The sequence below is a fragment of the Curcuma longa genome, chromosome 2, assembly GCF_044706935.1.
Source record: "Curcuma longa cultivar G26 ecotype Majalengka, Jawa Barat chromosome 2, ITB_CL_G26_1.1, whole genome shotgun sequence".
Taxonomy (NCBI): Eukaryota; Viridiplantae; Streptophyta; class Magnoliopsida; order Zingiberales; family Zingiberaceae; genus Curcuma; species Curcuma longa.
The window spans coordinates 14,430,830-14,455,173 of record NC_133862.1 but is presented as its reverse complement, the minus strand read 5'-3'; the positions used below and the strand labels follow the sequence as shown (position 1 = coordinate 14,455,173).

The window sequence follows — 24,344 nt, the reverse complement described above, 5'->3', positions numbered from 1 at the left end:
AAACGAATTAACCACCGGAGTTATAATCTTCACCTCTCTAACCCAATTCATCAGAATCTATTAGACCCCTTTGTTATTATCTATGTCGATCATTTTCCTCAACCAACCAAATCTCGCTCACAACAAGAAAATACAGGTAAGAGTCTACCTGATTCACCTCAATTACCAGCACTGTATCTAAATACATCACTACTACAAGGTCTGTCCCTTTAATGGCTCAGCCATCAGAGACTCGTACATCCTCGTATGTGGCCGTTAAGGTCGTCCACGTTCCCGCGCAGGAGCATGTCCTTCGCGAGTCATATCTGTTTAAAGTTTTACCACCAATATTACAAACCGTATCCAATTTCTAAATTAAAAACTTTACCTGTTGCTGTCTGGAGATGTTCTGCCACTGCTTAGTCCCATAATCGGATCATAATACGACTCCGAAAATCCGTAAACACCGAAACGCAAAATCACAAATCCAACAAGTCCGAAAGAACGTAAAACTACGCTCTGATACCACTAAATTGTTACGCCCCGGGAGACAGCTTTCCGAGAAATTTCGGCAGCATCTCCCCTGTAACAATTGACTTTCCCTGAATACATACATAACATAATCAATCCATAACAGGCTATGGATATGTACTGACAGCATTAAATAAATAAAAGTGACCAACAAAGCCACAGGCATAAATATCCAACACATAATGATCCACAGGATCACTATCACCATCCCTGCAGCGGAAACAAGCACAACCACGCAGATATAATACGATCCACATCCACAAGTATATCCAAATCAGAAAGAATCCGAAAATATCCGATCGACATCCAAAACTCGAAACTCCCGAATCACAAATAGAGTAAACTAAGTTTGAATAAGTCTGAGAAACAGATAATATGGGAAATATAAAGAAAATTAAATAGATCTCCAGGGACTAGCAGTGCAGCTCTCCAGACGGCATCAACCTGAAATAGACATACGGTAAACGGAGTGAGTTCAAACAAACTCAGCGGGTATCAAGTAGACATGTATCAAATAGCTAGCAGACAGTAATGGAAATACCGGTAGAAGAATGACAGGAATGAAAATCTGAACTCATGTGTATATATACTCACCAGAACATGCTAACGATATAATCATAGGTAACATGATCCCTAACAAATCCATACGATCCCTGTATATACATATCCAACATATGCAAATAACCTGAATGCAACAATATCACCAAAGAATCCCTATATCATGCACAAGTATACAAACCTATCCTGGTCACCCCTGCTACCCATCTGATCCTTACATACCAAAGTGAGGTCGCGTGGGTCCTCAATGATAAATGCCCGTCAGATCCATCACCGAGATGTGAGGTCGCGTGGGAACTATGCCCGTCAGATCCATCACACTCGAATGGTGAGGTCGCGTGGGAACTGAATATGCCCGTCAGATCCATCACCGATAGGTGAGGTCGCGTGGGAACTGAATATGCCCGTCAGATCCATCACCCCGTCAGATCCATCACCGCTAGGTGAGGTCGCGTGGGAACTGAATATGCCCGTCAGATCCATCACCGATAGGTGAGGTCGCGTGGGAACTAAATATGCCCGTCAGATCCATCACCGCTAGGTGAGGTCGCGTGGGAACTGAATATGCCCGTCAGATCCATCACCGATAGGTGAGGTCGCGTGGGAACTAAATATGCCCGTCAGATCCATCACCGCTAGGTGAGGTCGCGTGGGAACTGAATATGCCCGTCAGATCCATCACCGATAGGTGAGGTCACTGGTATGCAGTGGTATGTGAGGTCGTATGGGTAGGGGTATAACCGTTGTGCACTCTGACGTCATCGCTAATGCGTGACCGAATGGACAGTATGCTGGCCAGCGTGTCATAATATAACATGAACTCTAACCCTAGCACAGGTAACCACCTACAATCCATCATGCATACTACACTAGTACTACTGTGGTACGAAGTCATATGTCTAGCATGTGCATCAGACAAGGTGATGTATAACAGGCAAGCAGTAGCATATAGAATGTATCACATGATATCCAAACAAGGAATAACAAATAAATAATCAGATCATAGGTATAAAAAGATCTATATGAACTGGAAATATACTATCACTGGTAGCTAACAATCTCTACATGTCTAAGTACGACACATCTAAAATAGATAAGTCAGAGACAAGATACCCGCCTTTCGGAAATAGTCGGTGTCCGAAAAGAAAACTTCCGTCCAGAGATCCGGTTCAGTGTCCTGTAATTAAAATAAACATTCCTAAATATTTAATTTTCCACGAAGTGAACCCTAGTCAATTCTAAGGTTAATCTAACTCGATGGACTCTAATTAACTCAATTTAACACGACTCCATTTATTTTAATTTAAACTAATCTCATTCCAAATTTAAGTAATTAATATGTTAACACCTTACTTCCCTTATTAAATAACTTAACTAGATTGTTAATTGATTAATTAATCCATCTGTAAAATTCATGAATTCGTTAATTACAATCTGATTAATTAATTAAACTTTAATTAATCAGATTTACCCACTAATTACCTTGTAAATCAATTAAATCCCTCACTTGATTAACTCTACAACGTTAATCACCAAACAAATCAATCCCCCTTAATCATCAAACCGATTAATTAAACTAAATTAATTATACTAATTAACCAAAACCATCAACCCTCTGTTACTCGTACAAGGCATACCAAAATGATGCTGGTCTACAAGGGCAAAGGAAAGAAAACGAACAAAGAAAGGTTACCTAACCGGAACTTGACAACGTCACGCGAGGCGCGGTTAGCACCCCCGGCGGCAAGGCTGAACACGCTCGCGAACAGAGGAGGGGCGACGGTGGGCGGCGGAGGGGGATCGCGCGAAGAAGGAAATCGGCGGAGGATTTGATTTTTAACCTAGCTCCCCGAACCCAATCAAACCGGAAACCACACCACTGAACCGGTCAAACCCCCATCGAACCGGACCCAAACTGAACCAACCATTAATGAACCGGTTTAGCACTTGAATTGGTTGGTTTTGCCGATCTTTTCGTATCCATACTAAAAATTTTCGAGATCTTACAAGAAGTGCCTTCATGTAGTTTGATCAATTTATCCCACATCTCTTTAGCTGAATTGGTTGGGCCGATTCAGTTCTTCTGTAAGTGTGTGTTCTGGGCCTTGAATTCAATTTGTGCTTTCCTCTTCATTTCTGTGCTCCATCTTTCTGGTTTTAAGGGGGCATTTGCACCTTCGTCCATGGGTGGTTCATATCCAATCTGGATTGCAAACCACTGATCCATGTCGGTCTTCAGATAGACCTCCATCCTTCTCTTCCAATAGGGAAAGTCTTCCCCATTGAAAAGAGGAGGACGAGCGGTGCTATAGCCTTCACCTTGGGCCATTTAGATCTTGCACACACACAAAAAAATAGACAAAAGTTCCAAGACTGGGTCTTGGATTAGCAGTGCGGGAAGAGGTATAATAGAGAAAAAATGACTCGAATGGTGTTGCACCAGATTCGAGTAAAACCAACGAACGAAAAAAAAAAATCTAAACTCAGGCACGACTCGAATGGTGTTGCACCAGATTCGAGTAAAATCAACGAACGAACGAAGAAGAAAAAAAAAAATCTAAATTTAGGCACCAATGCCTAATTTAGATTGTGAAAAAAAAATATGAAACACGAAAAAAATATGGATCTCCCCCGGCTCTTACGGTGGTTGCACCGATTCAGAGCAAACCGGGCTCTGATACCACTTGTAGGATCGAGTGCACGTGAGAGGGGGGGTGAATCACGTGCTTTTTAAAAATTCGTTCGTTTAAAAATCAGAGTAAGAGACTTTATGCTTTGAAAAGCGTGCAGCGAAAAATAAATACGAAGCGTACGAAATACACAAGTATTTTTTACTTCGTTCGGAGCCGTCAACGACTCCTACTCGAAGGCCCAGGTCCCTTGGACCTTTCCTGTGGGCAATCCACTAAATCTCTCTACCAGAAAACAACTCTGGTAGAGTAGGCGAATACAATAAGAAAAAGTGTGACAATCCCACACTTTTAACTTTTAAATGAGTGAAAACAATAACTATTAAAAACAACTTTTTCGTTACCCAACAATAGAAGATTCTCGATGAGCTTGGATGTTGGGGGTGATCTTCCGGCAGAAGTTCGACGTAGTCGTGTCAAAGCTCGGGCTGCTGCAGAAGAATGACGTTGGTCGAAGTTGTAGGATTCATGCACTGAACAAGGCTTTATATAGAAACTGTTGAACTTATCCAGATCTGCAAATGTTTAAAAAAAACGCAAAACTTGATCCACGCATTGCAGTTTATCTTATCTAGATTTAAAAGATAATTTAAATAATATTTATTTTATTCTCTTTAAATATTTATTATAGATAGAAATAATAAAATTTCATATTAACAAAATAAATAATAATAAAGATTAATTTTGTTTTACATGCAAAATTAATTTTATCCATAAATAAACCATATAAAATAGAGTTAGTATAATGATAAAATATATTAAAATATAGAATATTTAGAATTAATTAGATCCTGTCACTCCAGACCAGGATCTAACCAGGACTCAACTTAGATCACCAAAGTGGGTCTAAGTTGGACCGCGCCTAAAGTCCAAAATTGGACTCGTCCTCACTGGTTCGCTCCTCCAGTGACTTACCTCACTTACCTCATGCAGCTCTACTTAACTTCTTAACCCACCAGGACTTCCTGCCAAGGCTCAACCACCCTGGTCTTTCTGCCAAGTCTCAACCAACTTGGTCTTCGGCCAGTTGTCAGGCTCCGCGGACCCAACTGGACTTCCTGCCAGGGCTCAACCACCCTGGACTTCAGCCTGGTGTCTGGTTCTAAGTCTTTCGACCCTGCACACTTAGTAAAGAGATTAAAAACAACAACCTAACTTTAACCACTTTGTCATACATCAAAACCTGAGTTTGATCGTTAGTGCAAACTGCACCAACTTTCGGATTTAGTATTAATATTTTATTAATATTTTATAAAAAAATAGAGATTGGAGTAATACAAATTGTGAAAGTTTAAAATAAATTATTTTTAAAAAGTAAAATATTAATAAAAAATACATCCTATTTAATAATTTTAGTTAAAACTTTTAAATTTATTATAAAAATTATCATAATTTTGAAAGAATGTAGGGCAGAAAGCTCGAGTAAAATGATTTTTAATATTTTTTTTTAAACAAAACACCATAAACATTTTAGAAGAAAAAAAAACATCCCTAATGTTTGCCAAAATTGAAAGCAAGCAGGCCTGAAGATTTTGTGGACCAAATAAGCTTTTTATCAGGGCAAGCATGCAAAACGCCGTGGTCTTATTTATTAAAAGAGTAGACTAGAGTAGAGTAGACTAGAGAAATCCGGTGGACAAAGGTGCTCCCTCGCTCTCATTACTCTCATGTCTCTCATGGCAGGCAGGCAACAGCGAAGAAAGAATGGATGATTGATGCGGTGCGGACTTCGGTTTGGTTTCGACTGGGAGTGGGTCGCCGTGGTCGGGTCCCGACAACAAGGACGATGACAGCCGCATTTGCCCGACATCCCTATATCCTCCTGATAAAGCCTGCATCCGCTGCTTCTTTCCCCCCAATTCATTATCCTCTCTGCTTCTTTTACTACAAAAAAAAACATCACAACACTTATTAAAACCCAGAAGCATGCTCTGTTCCTTTGCTTATTATGGCATGCTGACCAAATCATGCTATATTAATATATATTTATATAATGTGATTTGTTTTTTCTCAAGAGAAAAAAAGGATTTATTTTATTAATGAACTATGTAAGACAAAGGAAGTTCGCACAATTTCAGATGAAGAGGTTTTCATATCCCCTCAAACTATTTTTATTTATTTATTGATGCGTGGGCCCCTTTAAACCATCTTGTTTTATATACAAATTGCCCCTGTTTTCTCCCTATAAATACTCTTTTTCCTTCCCAGGCTCTCTTCGAACTGAACCGACTACTCTGGTCATCAATCAGCTCTTCCAGGGCACTGCGTCCGACCGATAGAAGAAGAAAATGCAGTCCCAGGCGGCGGCGGCGGTGGAGGAGGAGGAGTGGGGGTATTTGAGGGCCGCGAGGGGGACGACGATGTACGAGCTGGAGCGGGTAGAGCGGCTGGCGTCGGAGAGCGCAGTGGTTATCTTTAGCGTAAGCAGCTGCTGCATGTGCCACGCCGTGAAGCGACTCTTCTGCAGCATGGGCGTCAGTCCTACCGTGGTGGAGCTGGACGAGGACCCGCGAGGCAAGGAGATGGAGCGAGCGCTCTCGAGGCTACTCGGAGGCGGCTCCGCCCCTGCCGTTCCTGTCGTCTTTATAGGCGGCAAGCTGGTGGGAGCCATGGACCGGGTAATGGCCGCCCACATTAACGGCACGCTCGTCCCCCTCCTCAAGGAAGCCGGCGCTCTCTGGCTCTGAATCAAACAGAGGGCACACCGCAACATACAATAGTGCCCTCGTCAATGCTTATCATTATCGTATCAAAAACTAAATCTTCTTCCTATAAACCCATGTGAGTTTGACTCCTTTTTATGTTTATTAACAAAATTAAAAGAAGAGAGTGAGGGAGAGGGAGGTTGGTTTTTTGAGGTCCTCCATTTTGGGTACAATATCATCGCACCATGCACACATATGTGCATGGCCTTTGTGGGGTGCATTTGTATGCCTCTTTTTGTTCGAATTGTCTTTTATTTTCCTTTGTGTTTTAATTTATTTTTGTTGTGGCGCTTGAGAGATGCATGCTTGCTGTTGGTAATGGAGCAATGAGTGTAACTTTGTTTGAAGACGATTATGATCTCCTATGTATAGAATGTGTTTCACGAATCTCAAAGTTTCTACCTATATTTTTTGGTTATATCTTGAAATAATTAAAAAGACTTGATTATAAAATTTAAAAATTTATTGGATCTTTATTTAAAAATATAAATAATTTCCTTTAAAACTTCTCTAATCTTAAACTCAGGTGGAGTTTTCACTACAACAAAAATGACTTTCTTGATCGCAGCGCGTCAACCAACAATCCGCAGCGCACATCATAGGCGCGCCGTTAATAGTTGTTTTGACAGCGCACCCAATAAAATGCGCTGCGGATAATATCATATTTTTATCAACCGCAGCGCGCAACAATAATACGCTGTTAAAAATACTTTTAACAGCGCACATTGTACGCCGTTAAAATTATTTTTAACAGCGCATATTGTGCGCCGTTAAAAGTATTTTTAACAGTGTACAATGTGCGCTGTTAAAAATTTATATTGACAGCGTCCAATGTCCGCCATTAAAAATTTATAAATTATAACATTAATAATATTAATTTTAATTTCTTTTAAAAAATCTCTTAAATTTTAATTTTAATTTCTTTTAAAATACTGTAATGCCTTTTTTTTCCTATCCCATTTTAGATTTCCCCTTGCGCTCCTTTTCTCCGTCCCGCTTAGGTTTCCTCTTGCGCTCCAAATTTCTCTGAGCCCTAAACCCTCCCGCTTAGATTTCCCCTCCCGCCCCGCCGCCGCCGGAGATCCCTGCTCAACTGCTCCAGGCAGCTCCTCTCTACGCCGTCCTTCTCCCCGCCCCATCCGTTCGCTCTCTTGCTCTTCGTCGGCGCGTCGGTGCGAGGTGGCGGCGCGACCTTGTGGGAGGCGACGGGGACAAGGCAGTAGATTCGGCCCGGTGCAGGCAGGCGTGTGGTGGGAGGCGTGGTTCGGGTGCGCGAGCATGACGTCGGCGGCGGTGACCGGGGCTGGGATTTCGTCGACGTGGCCGCTGGGGTGAACGACACAGCTCCTCTGAAGCTTCGCGGAACCCTACCGCCGAACTCCTGCTTCGCCGCCGAATTCACCGGCGAAACCCTCGCTTGAATCAGAAATGATCTGCGCGAGTAAGATCCTCTTTCCTCTGTCCATCTGCAGTCTGTATGGTTTCTGTTCTTGCTCCTCCGGTGCAATTTAGGGTTATGACCACGCCTTTTCCCTCTTTTCCTTCTAGTCTCCGGCGAAGTGCTGGAGGAGCCGGTTGTTGCTAAGAGATCCGGGCTTCTCTTCGAGCAGCGGTTGATCGAGCACCATGTTGCAGTATGCTTTCCTCCGCCTCTTCTCCCCGTTGATTTTCCTAGTTCTTGTCTTTCGTTTTTGAAGGTCGAGTGGCTATTAGCTCGCTGGTATACTTCAGTTAGTCATCTTACATTTGACTTTTTTTTCCTGCTGTTTCTTTCTTAAGAATTGCTTAAGATGATTAAATTTATTGGTATGTGATAGATGTAAGTATTATCTATTTTGATTGTTAGGTTGATTAATCTGATATATTATATGGAAGATATAAAAACATATTTTTTAACACATCTTATAATGCATTATTACCTATATGCTCCATTATAGCTCAATTGGTCATTGTGTTTTAATACAAAGGAGATTACTGTTTCCTTACGAAGAAAAGGCATACCACATCCTTGGCTTTCTTGTTTCGTCTCAATACTCATGCATTCTAACTTTTGATTGGATGACTGGCTTTTGTGTAATAATAAAATGTGCTGATATATAATGTAAAATTCTACAGGCAAATGCTGAAACCGATGACAATATCACTCCATTGTTATCTGCTGTTGCAGCTGAATCACTTCCATGCTTGGAGTTGCTACTTGAGGTATAATTCTTTACATATCTGATTATGAAATTTTCTCAAAGTGGCAAGTTGTGTAACTATATGTTGTTTATCGAAGATCAATATTGGTCAGCTGTAATTTTCTGACTTTTCTCATAGAGTCTACTTGACATCCCTCTTGTCATTGCTTTACTTTGTTGCTTTTGCTAAATTGAACCATTCACATGTCTCATTAATTCGTTCATAACTATAGTCCTGAACTATACAAGTTGTTGAGGTTGAATATATGGAACGTGGTTCTAGACTTCTAGTATGGCTACATTGCTTTTAACACTCAAGTTCTTTCCAATATCTTAATTATTTCAAGCGCTATGAAATATCCATTCAAACTAAATGCATCTTCATTTGAGACAAAAAATGTTTGCTTTGAAGTAATGTTATGGATTTATTCTTCCTGATTCTGAGGATTGTTGGAAGGTCTGAAGGGCATAGTGGGTTACTACTTGTGCTACAAATTCTTCTTAATTGTGGTTGCTTGTGAAGTGCAATTAGTGTGATACAATGATCTTACATGAGTTCTTTAAAAGGTGATACAAAGTAAATTACAGCATACCTGTTGCTGTGATATGTGAACTAGTGAAAAATTGGCAAGGTACAGAATAAGTATTAGATGATTTGTGGATTTTAAGGGGATGAAATACATGGTGCTAAGTAACTGCATTGCGTAATGATCTTTGGTTAAGGCAATGTTTCAGTATGGCTGCAATTTGCCAAAACTAGGTCTGCCAGGATGGAAGTACCATACCATGCCAATGTCGAAGAAACTGGAAGATATTTACACCATTGTTTCAGTTTAATTTATGTGGGGTTCTATCCCACATTTTGTCACTATTGAGACTTGTGAATAGCAGAAACAGTAGAGAATTAAGGGCAGATAGAACATTATTTGTGGTTGTAGATGATTTTTGATTGCATAGGACAGAGATGACAGTGTTAGTTTCAGCATTAGTTAACCTTCATGAATTATTTTCTCAATATGACTGCTACTAAACTAGTTAAATGATGTTTCATGTCTCTTCATGCCGATATTACTGGTTAATATGTCAGTATCCTGATCCATGCTAATAAAACTAAGCCAAATTTGATTAGCACTTTGTGGTACAAAGATTACATCATAAAGTCTAACAAAGACTATAAATATTGTATATTTATCATTAGATATTCTTGAGACATATATTTTCCAACTTCTTAATTAAACCTCAAGAATATTACACCAGAAATCTGCACACTGTTACCACTTTTAGCACATATTACAGAAGTAACTGCCATGGCATTTATTACATTATATCCTATTTGCGGTAAGTTGGCACAATCTCTTCTGTGTTCAATTTCACTCAATGTCATATTCACAACTCACTTTTTTGCTTGCTTTGGTTTCATAGTCATTATAAGTACTGTCTAATATATTTGAATTGTTTAATTTATTTCTTTTATCTTTATAGGCAGGTGCTGATCCAAATGTTAGCGCAGGTGGAGCAACTCCATTGCACATTGCTGCTGATAATGGAAACAGGCAAATTATCAATTGTTTAATAAAATCTGGAGGAAATCCTAATCTTTGTGATGAGGTATGGTTTATTGTGATTATATATCAGAGTAAAATTTTGCTTATCAATATAGACATATTAAATATCAATGTGTTTTTTTGTGGGTTCAGAGATAACGATATATATTTTACTGTGGTTGATCTATATTGTTTTAGTGTGGTTGATCTATGTGATCTGTTTGTAGAATCTCCTCTCCATGGTTCACGGAAAATGTCTTGGAACTCCATAAGTACTATTCTCAATATTCAATTTTTTTTTCTAAATTATTCCATGCTTCCTAACTTTGTTTGTAGAATTCCTTAAATTGTTATCTTAGTTCAAAATTTGCATACTTTTTTATAGGTTCTGGATGTTTCAAATAAGCCAAATGATCAAAGCAATTTAGGATCTCAAAGTTTTATGAAGATCATGAATATAGTAGGTGCTTAATTTGATTAACTTTCATTAAGATGGATATTAATTTTGTTAAATACATTCACTTATATTAATACTTCATTATAATTTAATTTGCAGGTGATAACTAAAAGCGAAGGTGTTCCTTATGGTTTTTACCCTGATCACAGATATCCAAGACGGGCAAGGGGAAGAAGAAAGCTCTTCCAGTCAACAAGGATAGATTCATCAGCAAGATGTTTCTTCGCAGAGACTTTGTATTTTCGCAGAGATTCATCAACAAGGATAGATTCATTATCAAGAAAGCTCTTCCAGTCAACAAGTATATATGTGCTAAGTATCAGCACATATATACACATAACCTCACGTATTTTCTGTTTTTCTTTATGTTCAAAATAACAAAGTCTTGTAAGCTTATCAAAACAGATGTGAATGTTATATATAATTGTTGGATTATAAATGTGTAATTTTATATGGTATTTGTGTGTGGTATTTATGTTATTAATTATTTGAGTTTTGAGTTTATAATTGTGATTTGAATGGTTTAATTATTTTATTTTATCCACAGCGCACATTGCGCGCTGCGATTGATCACATCCGCAGCGTACATTGCGCGCTGTGGAAGCTCACATCCGCAGCGCGCAATGCACGCCGCGGAAGATCATATCCGCGGCGCGCATTGCGCGCTGCGGAAGCTCACATCCGCAGCGCGCAATGCGCGCCGCGGATGCGATCATCCGCGGCGTGCATTGCGCGCTGCGGATGCCTAACGACTTTTAACAGCTTGCAACTGTGCAGCGTGCGATGTGCGCTGCGGATAGCATATTTGCGCGCTGCGGAAAGTCATTTTTGTTGTAGTGCTACGGTTCTTCTCCGTGCGTGTTACCTTAAGTAGTATTTATTCATCTTAATCTATTCAATAATCATGCAATCTTACTAATGTTTTAACAAAGTCAAATATTTTTCCCGGTTAATGATCTTGACAACTTTTACCAAAAAACTGCCCATCAGAGTTTCAGCAATATCAGACTAACATCTAATATTGATTTCCTTTTTATTCGTTGGTAAAGTATATATATAGAGAATATTTTGGATATTCATTGGGCAAATAAAAGGGTGTATCAAATTATGTAAATTATTAAAAGAGTGTTTCTTTTAAAAAAATTTAAAAGAATATCTCTTCAGATATTTTATTTCAAGAATACATTTTATTTTAATGTTATTGTAACAACTACAACATTATCTATTATAGAAGGTATGATAAACTGCTATAATGTATAAAAATTACTTTATAACTGCTACAATATGTAACATCTAAATACAATAATGTTATAGGATTGTAATAATTATTTAATAATTTTTATAATTATTTTAAAATAATTTTGATTAATTTAAAATTATTTTTAAAAAATTTAAATAATTTTGATTAAGTTGATAAAGAGTATTTTGATATAATAGTATTTAGAATTTAGAATTTAAACTCTAAACACTATTATATTAAAATACTATTTATTAACTTGATAAAAAAATTAAATTTATTCAAATCACTTTAAATTAATCAAAATCACTTTAAACAATTATAGAAACTAGTAAATAACTATTATAATACTACAATTATTATATTAGGTATTATATTTAATTTATAACCATTATAGAGTAATTTTTATATATTATAGTAATTATAAAATATAATTATCTTTTTATAGAATATTATTCCGGTTGAGAACAACTTTGGGAAATATCACCAACCGAGTCTCCTCACCACGATGGAACGGGACGAAGGGGGCTGAATCGCTGGGTCTTACAAGCAAAGCAAGCATGAGAGGGAATGTCAGGGGTGCCCTGGTGCGACCACTCCGAAGCTTAAGTCAGCGATCCGACCAAATCAGCAGCAGAAGAAGAAGAAGAAAGAAGAAGATGAGTCAGTGTCTCGCGTGCGCGTGTACCTACATAAGAAGGGCAGTGGTCGTTATATAAGTGAAATGAGAAGTCATATCCCATCATGATTAAATGAGTCATCCCATCTTAATTAAAGCAAATGTCACATCCCTGAGTAGGGTCTTGTCAGAAAGATATGGAATGATCGGAGTGAAGATCCCATCATTGACATATGCACGTGGGTGTCAGGGCGGCGCTCATAAATGCGGGGTATGGGCCTGTCAAAAGAAATGATGGGTTAGAGGAGTCGGGTATTGTGATGACTGTTTGGCGTGCACTTTAGCCGAATCCGAATGGGGATGAGGTAGTCAAGCCGACTGAGAGGCCGCGGGTTCGCAGGAGCAATCGGCTCCACGGGATAAGCCTCGAATGAGGAACCGGCTTCATAGGAGGAATCGTCCACGTGGGAGGATTCGACTACATAAGAGGGTCTGAAAAAGGATTCGACTTGAGCTTAGAAGATCATATCTCTGAGAACTCGGACTTGAGAGAGGCAGCGCAGGGGGGGGGGGGGGACTCGCATCGGTCTCCGACTCGACTCGGTTGATTTGGATCAAGCATGGGATTTGACTCCCGGGGAAGGGATCTCGAATCGAGAATTGATTGGGACTGACTCCTGACTACAATAGGCCTACTCGATAATCGGGCCCAACATCGTGTCCTCTACCATGGGCTAAACTTGGACTTGACCCTTTTGGGACTAGTTTATCACAACCAGAACAAATATTTTTGAGATAAAATATATGATGAGATGTCCTTGTCATTTTTTTTTTTTTACAAAAAGAGATGCTCTTTTAATGATTTATATAATTTGAGGTGTCTTTTAACTTTTACCCCATTTATCAAGAAGAAGAGTTCAAAATAAACTCCATCTGTTCTCACACCATTTTATTTTATTTTACTTTTTGGGGAGATTAAAATTAACTTGTTTTAATTTTAATCCTTCTTTTTTAGTTATTTTTTGTTAAGACCTTATAAGCTAAAAGGGGTTGAATAGCTTCACTTGAATAAACTTGAACTTTTGTCGATGAAGAATCCTTGTTGCACACCCTCTCAACTCAACAATACTAACGCGAAGAATTTACTTGGTATCCGCCTCCTTGAGGCGACTAATCCAAAGATCTTCACTCAGCTCACTCTTCTACTATATCTTCTCCTTCTCGGACAAACCCCGAAGGCGGAGAAACCTTCTTACAACAGATTACAAGTTGTATACAAACAACCAAGTAATACAAGGAAGAAGAAGAGTAAAGATGTTACATAAAAGTGAGGAGAATGCTTCTTCTTTTTTAAGAGGTTGCTCCAAGCTTTGTAGATGAACACCAGCAGATTTCTTGATCACTAGAGCACAAGCACTTGGAGCATAAACAGTGTTGAGTGTGTCTTCCACGGAGTGCACTCACCATTTAAACCAGTTCAGTTTTTAAGTCATCAGTCGACTGATTTAGTCAAACTCAGAAAACAATCACTGAACTGCTGAAGTCACGTCTAATTTTTATCAGAATTCAAATTTCAGTCGACTAACTATTCCCATCAGTCGACTGATTTTATTTCAGTCGACTGATGTGGGCGATCAGTTGAGTCGTTTTACCTTTTGTTCGCTCCCAGTCGACTAAAGTATAAACTCAGTCGACTGAAATGTAAAACCAGTCGACTGAGATGTAAAATCAGTTGACTGACACCCAGATTAAGTGACTGAAATGAAGTCTTACCGAGTTCTTTCCTCGCTTGATCAAGAGTTTGGTCATTGACCTTCTTGATCTTCATTTGTCTTATCCTATAAGTGTTAGGATCGGTTGGTTCGCTAGAGGGGGGGTGAATAGCGTCTTTCGAATTTTCTTCGATTGTTTCTCTGCAAGAGTGTTAGCGGAAGCAAAATATAATAGAGAAAATAAAGATCAACGCTAACCCGGTTTGTTTACTTGGTATCCACCTCCGCAGAGGTGACTAATCCAAGGATCCACACGCACGCACACACCCGTTGCACTATGAATCTTCTCCTTCTCGAAAACCTCGAAGGCGGAGAAACCTTTACAACTCTTTCGATCTCCTCAAAATGATATGAAAGAATGTTCAGGAGGAGAGGAAGAAAGCACAAAATCAGAGAACAACACGTTCTCAAAAGAAGCGAGAAAGAATAAAAGAATAGCAGAATTCTTGAGTTGATCTCGAGCAGGCTTCTTTTATAATTCTTCAACATCAGTCGACTGCTGGCAGGGCCAGTCGACTGATGCCTTCAATCGGCAACAAAATCTCGCATTAAAGTGCATTAAATGCTTGCCAATTTTCTGCAACGTTCAAATATCAGTCGACTGATCCAAGACCAGTCGACTGGCATCAGTCGACTCACCATACACCAGTCGACTGCCCAGTCGACTCCTGTCTTCCTCTGGCTCGACTGATTTTTCTGTGTGCGTCTGATTTATGAGCAGTCGACTGCTGGCAGGGCCAGTCGACTGGTGAAGCTGAAAAATCCCATTTCAGCTTCTCTTGACCTAGACCTCGGCCTTCAAACACCTCCCATAGCCTCATGCCTTCCCTGGATGCTCCATCATCCTTGCACTAGCCTGAGATGCTTCCATCAGCTTCGTCATGTCAAGTCTTTGCCAAGACTACCCACTTGGACTTTTCCTTGCCAAGACTACCCACTTGGACTTTTCCTTGCCAAGACTTCCCACTTGGACTTTTCCTTGCCAAGACTTCCCACTTGGACTTTTCTTTGCCAAGACTACCCACTTGGACTTTTCTTTGCCAAGACTTTCCACTTGGACTTTTCTTTGCCAAGACTTCCCACTTGGACTTTTCTTTGCCAAGACTTCCCACTTGGACTTTCCTTTGCCAAGACTTCCCACTTGGACTTTTCTTTGCCAAGACTACGCTTGGACTTTCCTGCAAACTTGCATCACACATGTTAGATCACAAGTATTGCCTAACTTTAAACATGGTTTAGCCAAACATTGAAACTCAATGCACTTGGGGCAAAGATTGCACCAACAATAAGGACTTTCTCATGCCAAGAGCTTGCCTCTTGGACTTTCCTTTTGCCTCACGTTCGGTCTTCTTACCCGCAAGGACTTTCCTCCATTTGCCTTACCCTTGTAAAGTTTTTTCCGTGCTAAGAGCTCGCTCCTCGACCCTCTTGGACTTCCCTTTTGCTTTACATCCAGTCTTTTCACCCGCAAAGACTTTCCTCTATTTGCTTTACCCTTGTAAGGACTTTTCCGTGCCAAGAGCTCGCTCCTCGACCCTCTCGGACTTTCCTTTTGCCTTACGTCCGGTCTTCTCACCCGTAAGGGTTTTCCTCCATTTGCCTTACCCTTGTAAGGACTTTCGATCACCAAGTGTTTGGTCAGTCTTGACCCACTTGGACTTTCCATCTCGTGTCAAGTGTCTGGTCCTCCATGACCCACTTGAACTTACTATGCCATCAAATATTTAGTCAATCTAAACTTACTTGACACCTTATTAATATATTGATCAAATATTAAAATTCAACTCGAGTCAAATCGAATTTGATCATCAACATTGACGTGAGATTGATTGCACCAAGAATTTTTAAAGGGCAATATGAATTTTTTAAGCTCCAAGACGCAAACAAAATTGCGCACCTTGTCCGTTTTGGCAACTTGTGTAGGACTAGAAAGTGGTAAAAAGCCAATTGCACTTCTTTTTTTTCCCTATTTTTTTATAGAAAAGTATATTGAAAAATACTTCGCATCATTCTTTATTAATTATAATCTTTAATGACCATTAATGATTTTATATTTATTTTTTTTTATTTTAGTGTTTTTGATGATATTTTTTTAGCGAGTAAGGTCCGTAATAATAAAATAATTTTAAATTGGCCCTTAATTAAGTAATTTCTAACTAAGTTCACTTCCTTTTTTCATACGTCTCACATTGTGCTCATCTTATATCAAAATTTTAACATCAACGTGTCGGACTCCATAAACTATTTTTGAAGAAAGGTAAATTCTATTATTTTCATTAAAGAAATTCAAATTTAAGTCTAAGAAGCTGAATACATGAGTTTATATCTGAGTGAATATTCACTGTAGCATCTGCCTAAGGGTGCTCATCTTCTACGGTAAATGTAGCTAAACTGCACCTTGCACCTTGCTCCATAGGTCCTTACTAATTGGACAATCAAAGAAGAAATGATCTAACATCTCATCCAAGCGCTGCCAAAGTGGACAGGTCTTGCACAATTCGTATGACAATTTGTCCTTTGTACGTGTAGTCGTCCGTTTGCCAATAGTCATAGTGCACATCAGTACTTGACGTGAGGTAGAGGTTCCATACAACCTTTGCCCACGCTTGAGGAGTGCCAAAGGACCTTTAAAAAATTAGTAAGCGGAGCTCATCCTGTTGGGTCAGTGTCTACCGGGGAGGATGCAAATTGAGATCGGATCGTCGAGATTAGTATTCAATACTATATTCGTAAAACGATATTGCTCCGCTATAAGTGTTTACGGATAGCAATAATTCGTTTTCCAAGATATAGCGACGACGTCTCAGAATAGTAACACTTTAAATTCCTAGAATAACGAACTTTTTCATAAGCTTTTTGGACTTCAAATGCACAAAATAAGATGAATGCTCAAAGGATGAGTTGAATCGATGATTCAATAATATTTTCAGCATCTAAAGGGATCTATTTATACAAAGGGAAGAGGTAGAATATCCTTTGGTGAGTGGTTGTGACCTTTGGGCAGGATCGATCTGGGTTCGATCTAGAGGGTTGTAACCCTTCAGATAGCCCTTTTAATCTCATCCATCAGATCTGGAGAGTTGTGACCCTTCAGATCCCCTTTTGTCATCAGTCGTCAGATCTGGATCCAAAGACCCATTCGATCTGACGCTTTAGATCAAGCACCATTACCAGTGATCAGATCGCGACTCTTCGTGATCCAATGCTCCAAATCGCATGTGATGCGATCTATCACACCTTTTTGATCAACGATTGTCATCCGTTCGCCTAGTCAATAGTCCAGTCATCTCTCATTCAAAGATCCATTCGATCTGACGCTTCAGATCAAGCACTATTACCAGCGGTCAGATTGCGACTCTTCGCGATCCTATGCTCCAAATCGCATGTGATGCGATCCATCACACCTCTTTGAGATTGTCATCCGTTCACCTAGTTAACAGTCCAGTCATCTCTCCTTGCCCACGTGGATGTTACATAGGCACTGACACGTCACATGTGAGCCTGATACGTCATCCGAGTGTCACATCCTCTAGAGCATAAATTTAAGCTCCTCAATACTCCTCATGATCCAACGCTCCAAATCGCATGTGATGCGATCCATCACACCTCTTTGATCAACGGTTGTTATCCGTTCACTCAATCAACAGTCCAGTCATCTCTCCCTGTCCACGTGGATGCCACATAGGCACTACCACGTCACATTTGAGCTTGACATATCACCCGAGTGCCACGTAGGCATTGCCACATCCTATGGAGCATAAACATAAGCTTTTCAATGCTCCTTGCGCGCGTGGCGAAGCGCTTGCTCGCCCGTAAGAAGAGAGCAAATAGGTTTTTGCACAGCAATATTAATAAGGAAAGGAAGCCCATCGAATTTTTCCGATATGTAACTATTTTCCATGCACTTCCTTATATAATATTAATTAACAATTAATGTTATTCTGAACTGACTTTGAATAATTAATTTCTTAGTCATACATAATCGGTTTTGAGCAAATTAATAATCTAAATCTATTTACACAAAACGTAGATTTCGATTTTGAAATCAATTTCGACTTTTATCGATTGATGGCACTAAAATTTTTCTACAAAACCGTATTGATCTTTTAAAATTCTAATATCCAACACATCCCAGTGCTACAACGGCTGGAAAACCAACCGGACAGAAGCAATTCTACATTCTAGGTCGGTGCTGCTTTGTAGTTGGATATAATCTCGAGCGAATTTACCTGAGCCTCTTGTCTAACTCCATAATTGAGGTAAAGACGAGTGAGGATATGGAATGCACAAGGAGAGTGAGTGAGATTATAAAAAAGGATAAACATCGTTATCGTTGGAGAACAGCTCCAATGGCAACAGCTCCGGTCACAAGAAGATGAATGGCTTTGACGATAAAGAGTAATGCTAGCAAAATGAACGATGGCAATATTCTTTTTTTTTTCCAAATTTTTATATGAAATCTTTCTCGTTCAAAGTCTCCTCGCCGTAAGGAACACGACCGATTGAAGAAATTCCGGGGACTAAATTGAAAAAGAGAACCTTTCGATTTTGAAATCCATAAAACAATATTTTAGTGATGTTGGACAATAATTAACAAGCGACAAGAAACCGAGCCCGTGGTTTAGGGTGGGCGACCTGTCACACGGCTATAAATTACCTATATCACTGCAACCTTCCTCTCTCTCCTCCCTTCCTCTCATCGTTTGCCGGTCGTCATTTGTCGCCTTTCTCCACCCGCCTCAGGACTGGAGGGGAGGGCCCAGAAACGCCTGGAGGAGGAAGCCAGAAGACGGTCATGGCGGGCGGAGACAACGGTCTTGAAGCGGAGGAAGTCAGGACGCCGCTGTTGGCGCCCGCCCGGGTGCCGCGGAAGAACTCGGCCACCTCAATGAGGGGCGAGTTCGTGGCCAGGCTTCCTGATAAGGTGAGGCACGGCGTCGACTTGGAGAGGCCCTTCACCCTCGACGTCTCCCGCGCCAAAGATCTCATCGAAGGTGATCGATCCGCTTATCCACCTGCCCTCTCAGATTGCTCAAAGCTCGCTGTTTTTGGTTTCTTAAAACTTGCTGTTCCGGTTTTCTATGGGATGTTCGTCTCCGCGTGTAAAATGATTTGTTGGGTCAAGTTTTTGACTTTGCTCCGATTCCAAAAAAATCAGCTGCGGGCCCGCCGATGATGTGGATGGCAAAAGGCTAAACATATTTCTGGTCCCCTTCTGCTTGTAGAATAGTTGAAGCTTCAAGGAGAAAAAAAATCTTTACTTTGAAGCAAGTCTGCTATTTTAATGTTTCTTTTACATAATTGTCATCTATCGTCCCGTTTTGCTGGAGACTAAGGTGGCTGTTTTACTAATGATCACTAATTGAGTGCTATGGTTATAGTGTACATTTTCTTCTAGTTTTTTTATCAATCAAATTGTAATTATCATGCAGATCATCTATCAATCAGGATTCCTTACACCTTCAACATGACTTCGTTGCTTATTGGCTTAAAATAACTCCAAATTTCATTTTTATAGTGCCAAGGAGATGCCGAACCCCTGCTTAGTTTTGTTGAGAGTTCCATTATTTTTCACAAAAAGGATTTAATGTACTACAAATTTTGTGTTGAAAGCTGACAACTCTATAGACACTGCTTGGTTTATGCTTATTGCAAGTTATGCGGTTGAATGCTAACCATCATCTAGTTTTGAATTTTAGGGGAGAGAGAATACTATGAGAAACAATTTGCAACCTTGAGATCCTTTGAGGAAGTTGACTCCTTGCATACAAATACCATTGATGAGGAACAGGAACTTGAAGAGCAGGCAAACAGCGAATTTGCCATGAAGATCTCGAACTATGCAAACATTGCTCTCTTGGCACTAAAGGTGATGATTCTTGTACTCTGAATCTCTGCTGTTGTCTAACTTTTCGAAAGAGGTTAGGTTTTGGTATTATCAGGGTATAGATTAGCACTACCAGTACAGTGTATAATTGCTCAATCTCATATTTGTGGGTTAGAAATGAACTGGAATTTGATTGCAGATTTATGCTACTATTCGAAGTGGATCCATAGCTATTGCTGCATCAACACTTGATTCATTACTGGATCTTATGGCTGGTGGGATCCTCTGGTTTACGCATCTGTCGATGAAGAACATTAACATATATAAGTACCCTATTGGCAAGTTGCGTGTTCAGCCAGTTGGAATCATCATCTTTGCTGCTGTCATGGCTACTCTAGGTACATATCTTTCCTTAAATCTTGCTTATGTCGTGACTTCATAACAGTATTCTGCTTTAGACTTGTTTAGAGGTCCAATTTAACTGCTGCATTTGAATTCATTGCATGCTTGTGTTGAGTCTAGGAACATATTCTGAAAGTCTTCTTTGGCTGCTACTTGCTACAAGATGAAAACGGACTATCACCCTTTTTCTCTGTTTGAATTTATGATGTCTATTCACACACATAGTGTTCCATCAGGATTTCAAGTTTTTGTTCAAGCCCTTACCCAGTTGATTGAAAACACACCCTCGGAAAAGATGACCTCGGCACAATTGATATGGCTATATTCAATCATGTTGACAGCCACTTTCGTAAAGCTAGCTCTGTGGCTTTACTGCAGAACCTCTGGAAACAAGATTGTCCGCGCCTATGCTAAGGTTCTACTTCTGATTATCTAAACTTTCACGATTTTGCATTTAATTCCATCAACATTGTGCTGATTTTGGTGGCTCGTTGATATCCAGGATCATTATTTTGATGTAGTCACCAACATTCTTGGCTTGGTTGCTGCTATTCTTGGTGATAAATACTACTGGTGGATTGATCCTGCTGGAGCTATTGTTCTTGCTATTTATACAATTACGAATTGGTCGGGAACTGTCTGGGAGAATGCAGGTTTGTCATTCTAACTGTAATTTTGTTCCAAGACTATTCAGCCAGCATTCATTTCTGTGCTAACATATGTCATGCTTCATAGTTTATATTTCACCAATCTGTTTGTTGCTTACTATTGTGTTGATTGTAGTCTCACTGGTTGGGCAGTCAGCTCCACCTGAGATGCTGCAGAAATTAACTTACCTTGTACTAAGGCATGATCCTAAGATTAATCGTGTCGACACAGTCCGAGCTTATACATTTGGAGTCCTTTACTTTGTCGAGGTCAGTTTCTTACTTTATTGTTTTTTCTCGTCATCCTGATAGTATATTATTCTTTCAGTTTCCTATATATGTATATATACACACACGCACATATATAGTAGAAGAAGCATAGGGTGAAAGAGATTAGTCTCAACTCCTGTTGAATAAGACATTATATTTGTATGTCTAAAACCCATGGAATAACTCTTTGTAGAGAACAAATACCCCTTGAAGGCATCAATTGAAAGGGATGTATTCTTTAATCATAGAAAAATTAGAAATAAAAATTAAAATAAATTAAAATAAAGAATCTACTTGAATCAACATGTTATTTATCCGTTCAGTCACTTTGATTTCTACAAAATGTACAAGCATGAATTTTGTTGCAGAACCAATTATGTCATTCTCATCACTTCTTTAGCACACAGAGATCTTTCTAGTAAGCTAGAAATAATTAGGCTACCCTGATTGATTGGCATGTCTTGACAAATTGAAATTATAGATGTTATCCAATGTGTTGCACGTAAATCCGAAGTCATTAGGTACCATCTCATTCTCAGAATGTCATTGAAGAAACATTGAAAAAGTCATTGACATCGTTTGAATCTGTGTTCTCGGTACATTGTAATTGACATGTATAATATAATGTCCATCCTATTTCTTAACTTTAATCATAAGATAGTATACATATTTGCAATTTTTTTCTCTTTGAATCTGTAATTGTTTGCTGTAAACTTAAAATATATATACATCTCTATATAATTTGTCAAGAACAATGAAATAGCACCAAATAATCAATTTTTCCATGAAGCTCTTTATCCCAAATTTAAATGTGGTATTTTCGTGCCCTTTCATCAATTTATGTTTCCAGAGCTCAGCTGAGTAAATGCTGAGCTTCCTTTCAGATAAATTGTATCTTCTTGTATCTGCAGGTTGATATTGAACTTCCAGAAGATTTGCCTCTGAAAGAAGCCCACGCAATCGGAGAGTCCCTGCAGATAAAGATCGAGGAACTTCCAGAAGTCGAACGAGCATTTGTGCACCTCGATTTTGAATGTGACCACAAGCCAGAGCATAACATCCTCGTCAAGCTACCTAGCAGCCAACCTTGAACTTGCATCTTGAGTATATTATGCTGAGTTAATTAGCATACACTTTGCCTTGTGTAGGAGGGGATTTTATAGTTTGTCAAGCTAGCCACGAGCTTGATTATGTGATTGAAAAAAGTCGAAAACAGTACGAACAATGGCTGAGATTGTGCTATCAACTGAATTACTTGAAATCAGATAGAACTGCTCAACCCTATGGTGCTCAGTTGCATTAAATGTCCCAAGTTTTTCATCTCATCCATTGCTATTTGATCTCTTGTTTTAATCAGAATTGGGAGAGAGAATCCAGTTCACATAAATCAACGAGGAGCATGTTTTTACCATATGTACGCAATCTCTCTATGTTATAATCTACGCAATGATTAATTGTTTTGATCTCTGTCAATAATTGTTCAGTCTAATGACAAGAATTATGAATTATAAACTAAGAACTTTCTGATAATATGTAGCGGTTGAAGTTTAACTTTCTTGGATTAATCTCAAAGTCAATGTAGTGTGTTAGCTCGTGTTTTACATAAAAAGGAAAAAATTACAGGATGAGGATACTAAATGTTACCTTTTTTTTTATCATCATTATTTTAAATGGGGTAATTTTGGAAAAATATATTTATTCCGGCTAAATACTGTGGATGGTCAAGCCATCAGTCAACGAACGATCCGACGTGTGCGGTTTCCTAGCGGAGTTAGAGGGACGGGATGATGAGAACCTGAAATGCACTTAAACAGGAGGTGAGAAGGGTGCCAGGAAATCCCGGCAGGCCACTCCGACGCTTAAGTCAGTATTCGCAGAGGGAAAAATGAAAATGTAGAAGAAGAGTTTAGAAAATCGAACCAGCCCGTCGAGAAAAAGAAGAGCTCTCTCTTGAGAGAAAATGAAGAACCTGAACTACATAGCTCGTTCGAAAGAAGAAGTGTCCCCTCTTGGAAGAAGAGGAAGAAGAAGAAGAAGCAGCAGCCCTCCTTTTTTAGAAGAGGAAGCACAAGCCCCCAAAAAGACCTCCCTCGAAGAAGGGGAAGAATCTCCTTCTCTTTGCTAGAGCTCTCTCTTATGTAGGCGTATGACGAGACCAGATCTGACATATGTCCTTTCCTCCTGCTTCCTTTTGGCGTTATGTGTAGGAAAAAGGAGTCCAAGGACTTTCTCTATGACAACTTCATAAATGCTTTTTATGTGGCCATGTGTCTTGAACATGCAGCTTGTTGAATCCACAAAACACAAATATTGACATGAGTCCATTTGACTAGCATTGCCAAATCAGCCATAGGCTTGACTACCTCTTGACTCTTGACTTTTACCTTAGAGAAAGAGCCACGTCATCTGTGGCACCGACATCAATATTTTTTTTAAAGACAGCTCGCCAAAATGACTGTTTTCAGAATTTGCCCTGATGAGTCCCATCCTTATATCCATATATTATATATTAAATAATATTTGCAAAATTTAGACTTTTGGATGAGATAAAAAAGGGTCCAGTGGATCCTTTATTGCATAATAAAACTGTTAATACAAGTGAGTTTTGCCAATGATCGTGGAAGAGACAGACAAAGGCGTCAATGAAGATAAGTTTGTATGTCCCCGTGGCGTCCTTAATGATGCCGTCGACACCTGAAGGTGAAGGTGCAGTGCCAGTGCCAGTGCCAGCGCTAGTAGAGGCGTCGACTTTCATCGTCCAGCAGTTATTAATTTCCTGTATCAAACTTTCGGATCCAATCTCAAGTTGCACTCCCGAAGTAGCTGGCTGGAGATACCAATTAAATTTCACCCGTATCAAAATCATGCCTGAATTAAGTTAGGTGATGAGTCAAAAGTAGCTTCTCAGTCCAGTTCAATCTTCCAT

At 39.5% G+C, this 24,344-nt stretch overlaps 3 protein-coding genes across 6 annotated transcripts; all 3 read left to right on the top strand.

Moving 5' to 3' along the window:
* Nucleotides 1–6,046: 6,046 nt before the first annotated feature.
* On the top strand, nucleotides 6,047–6,445 carry LOC141822027 (glutaredoxin-C1-like). The gene has a single exon (XM_074709437.1). It carries the CDS (start codon nucleotides 6,047–6,049, stop codon nucleotides 6,443–6,445), a length of 399 nt encoding a protein of 132 aa, XP_074565538.1.
* Nucleotides 6,446–7,525: 1,080 nt separating this feature from the next.
* LOC141815574 (uncharacterized) lies at nucleotides 7,526–11,051 on the top strand. 4 transcript variants are annotated; one of them, XR_012600563.1, is made up of 7 exons: nucleotides 7,526–7,904; nucleotides 8,012–8,097; nucleotides 8,579–8,665; nucleotides 10,126–10,251; nucleotides 10,415–10,459; nucleotides 10,573–10,647; nucleotides 10,744–11,051. XR_012600563.1 is itself a non-coding variant. In XM_074703529.1 (6 exons), exons 1-6 carry the CDS (start codon nucleotides 7,892–7,894, stop codon nucleotides 11,020–11,022), a joined length of 666 nt encoding a protein of 221 aa, XP_074559630.1. In that variant the 5' UTR covers nucleotides 7,526–7,891; the 3' UTR covers nucleotides 11,023–11,051. The 4 variants fall into 4 exon arrangements, 2 of the variants coding, with proteins under 2 accessions (XP_074559630.1, XP_074559638.1); XR_012600564.1 differs by having other exon boundaries at nucleotides 10,386–10,459; XM_074703529.1 differs by lacking the exon at nucleotides 10,415–10,459.
* A 7,899-nt stretch (nucleotides 11,052–18,950) lies between these two features.
* Nucleotides 18,951–22,738, top strand: LOC141821392 (metal tolerance protein 4-like). Its single transcript, XM_074708816.1, has 7 exons — nucleotides 18,951–19,266; nucleotides 19,972–20,141; nucleotides 20,299–20,497; nucleotides 20,738–20,916; nucleotides 21,004–21,154; nucleotides 21,285–21,418; nucleotides 22,330–22,738. Exons 1-7 carry the CDS (start codon nucleotides 19,068–19,070, stop codon nucleotides 22,507–22,509), a joined length of 1,212 nt encoding a protein of 403 aa, XP_074564917.1. The 5' UTR covers nucleotides 18,951–19,067; the 3' UTR covers nucleotides 22,510–22,738.
* Nucleotides 22,739–24,344: the final 1,606 nt, after the last annotated feature.

Coding starts and splice junctions, on each gene's coding strand:
- LOC141822027 (XM_074709437.1), top strand. CDS start 6,047: ATGCAGTCCCAGGCGGCGGCGGCGGTGGAGGAGGAGGAGTGGGGGTAT.
- LOC141815574 (XM_074703529.1), top strand. Junction 8,098..8,578: donor TGATCGAGCACCATGTTGCA/GTATGCTTTCCT, acceptor AAAATTCTACAG/GCAAATGCTGAAACCGATGA. Junction 8,666..10,125: donor GCTTGGAGTTGCTACTTGAG/GTATAATTCTTT, acceptor TTATCTTTATAG/GCAGGTGCTGATCCAAATGT.
- LOC141821392 (XM_074708816.1), top strand. CDS start 19,068: ATGGCGGGCGGAGACAACGGTCTTGAAGCGGAGGAAGTCAGGACGCCG. Junction 20,142..20,298: donor TTGCTCTCTTGGCACTAAAG/GTGATGATTCTT, acceptor ATTTGATTGCAG/ATTTATGCTACTATTCGAAG. Junction 21,419..22,329: donor GAGTCCTTTACTTTGTCGAG/GTCAGTTTCTTA, acceptor TTGTATCTGCAG/GTTGATATTGAACTTCCAGA.